Genomic DNA, 2,751 nt, shown 5'->3' with positions numbered 1-2,751 from the left:
AAATCACATTTCTATACACTAACCATAAATATGTATAAACCAGAATTAAAATAAATTTTAATATATTTAAGTTTCTCAACAGAAAATATAATATGTAAGTATACATGTAACAAAATATGTACAGGACCTATATGTTGAAAATTGCAAAATTTTCCTGATGACAGGAAATCTAAAACCTAAATACTTGGGGAAAAAATACTGTATTCATGGATTGAACAAGTCAACATACTAAAGATGTAACTTCTCCCCAGATTGATGGATAAGTTTAATTCAATTCTCAAAATAATTCCAGGAAGGTTTCCTGGTAGACATATACAAGATTACCCTGAAGTGTATATGGTCCTAGGATACCTAAAACAATGTTGACAAAGAAGGATAAAGTACAGGGCGAATCAATCTACTTGATATTAAGGTTTCATATATAGCCAGAGTATTCAAAACAGTGTGGTATTTGTGGATAAATAGACATGTAGATCAATGGAACAGAGTAGAGTACACTAGTGGCAGTGGTATACATGGTTCAGTCACCAACATGCATCTCTTTGTCCATGCCCAGGAGCTACACACTCTCGAGGTGACTGACCAGGAGACTGTCACCCAGATCAAAGCTCATGTAGTCTCATTGGAGGGCATCACTACAGAAGATCAAGTCCTGCTCCTGGAATGCGCACCCCTAGAGGATGAGGCTACCCTGGGCCAGTGTTGGGTGGAGGCTCTGAGCACTCTGGAAGTAGCCAACCACATGATTGGAGGTAAAGTCCATGGTTCCATGGCCGGTGCCAGGAAAATAAGAGGTCAGACTTCCAAGGTGGCCAAACAAGAGAAGAAGAAGATGGGCTGGGCCAAGAGACATATACAGTACAACTGGTGCTTTGTGAATATTGTGCCTACCTTTGGCAAGAAGAAGGGCCATAATGCCAACTCTTAAGTCCTTTGTAATTTTGGCTGTCTTTAATAAAGCCACTTAGTCCAGTCATTAAAAAAAAAAAAAAAGAATAGAGTACCCAGAAATAGACACATACAATATGCTCAACTGATTTTTGACAAAGGTATGAAATCAATTCCATGGAGGAAAGACAACATTTCAACAAATAGTACTGGAATAATGGGAAATATATAAGTAAAAAAAATGTACCTATACCACACACCTTATACAAAAATTAACTCAAAATAGATAATGGATTCAAATGTAAAAGTAAAACTATAAAACTTTTAGAAAAATCAAAGGAGAAATTTTGGGAGATCTAGGGCTAGGCAGGGATTTTAGTTTTGACAACAAAAGCACAATTCATAAAAGAAAAGAATGATTAATTGAATCTCATCAAAATAAAAAGTTTGCTCTATGTAAGACCATGTGAAAAAGATGTAAAGAAAATATACAGGTGAGACAGTGGTGGGGGAAGGCACCTGTGGGGCCGACTGGTGGGTTGAAGGATGTAAGCATGTGAGTGAAGTCCCAGTGCACACTGCAGCGGCACAGGTACCTTCCACTTCCGGGCGTAAGGTGCTGTGAGGAAAGCTGAAGTGAGTGGGCTCGCACTGGCAGCAGGATGCCGCTACTGCCGCCCCAGCCTAGCCTCCCTCGACTTTGGTGTTCCCATCATGGGGGCCCAGGTTCCTCAGCACACCCTGATCCAGCAGCCCGAGAGACTGTCCCCTGTCCTTCGGAAGCCCTGGCGCAAGTCCAGGCCCTTGGCAGGGAGGATGACAGAGCTGCAATCGGCACTGCTACTGTGAAGACAGCTGGCAGATACTTACAGAGAGCCTACTACATGCCAGGGACTGTACCAGATGCTGGACTATGTCAGCAAAAAAAATAAAAATCCATGTTCTTGATTTCTCACAAGAAAGTATGATCTGAAGTGCAGGGGATGAGGCCTATGAACACGGCCCCCTATGAGCAGGTCCTAGACTGAGCACAGAGGAAAAGAAAATAAGGAAGAGATTGTAGAGAATTGGTGTTATTTCATCGTTAAATGTTTAAGAATTCCTCAGTAAAAGTATGCAGGCTTGGACTGAGAACTTCAAAGATGGCAGAGGAGTGAGATGCGGAGATCACTTTCCTCCCCATGAATACATCAGAAATACATCTACATGTGGAACAACTCCAACAGAACACCTACTAAACACTGGCAGAGGACCTCACACTTCCCAAAAGGCAAGAAAAGCCCCATGTACCTGACCGTGTGGCTGACAGGGTCTTGGTGCTCCTGCTGGGTGTCAGACCTGTGCCTATGAGGTGGGAGAGCTGAGATCAGGAAACTAGTCCACCAGAGACCTCCTGGCTCCATGTAATATTAAATAGTGAAAGCTCTCCCAGAGATCTCCATCTCAACGCTAATACCCAGTTCCACTCAATGGCCAGAAAGCTATAGTGCAGGACAGCTTATGCCAAGCAACTAGCAAGATAGGAACACAACCATGTCCATTAGTAGAGAGGCTGCCTAAACTCATAATAAGGTCACAGACAGCCCAAAACACACCACTGAATGTGGTCCTGCCCACCAAAAAGACAACATTCAGACTCATTTTCCAGAACACAGGAGCCAGTCCACTCAACCAGGAAGCCTACAAAATCCACTGAACCAACCCTAGCCACTGGGGGCAGACACCAAAAACAACGGGAACTATGATCCAGCAGCCTGTGAAAAGGAGACCCCAAACACAGTAAGTTAAGCAAAGTGAGAAGACAGAGGAGTACACAGCAGATGAAGGAGCAAGGCAAAAACCCACCAGACCTAACAAATGAAG

The 2,751-nt window shown here is 43.1% G+C and overlaps 1 protein-coding gene across 1 annotated transcript; it reads left to right on the top strand.

The window, feature by feature from the left end:
- Positions 1 to 532: 532 nt before the first annotated feature.
- Positions 533 to 928, top strand: LOC307180142 (ubiquitin-like protein FUBI; the record flags this gene model as incomplete). Its single annotated transcript, XM_079910278.1, has 1 exon — positions 533 to 928. One exon carries the CDS (start codon positions 533 to 535, stop codon positions 926 to 928), a length of 396 nt encoding a protein of 131 aa, XP_079766404.1.
- Between the last annotated feature and the right edge of the window lie 1,823 nt (positions 929 to 2,751).

The sequence above is a fragment of the Stenella coeruleoalba genome (genome assembly GCF_951394435.1).
Source record: "Stenella coeruleoalba genome assembly, chromosome: X".
NCBI lineage: Eukaryota > Metazoa > Chordata > Mammalia > Artiodactyla > Delphinidae > Stenella > Stenella coeruleoalba.
This window is presented reverse-complemented; position numbering and strand designations above follow the sequence as displayed.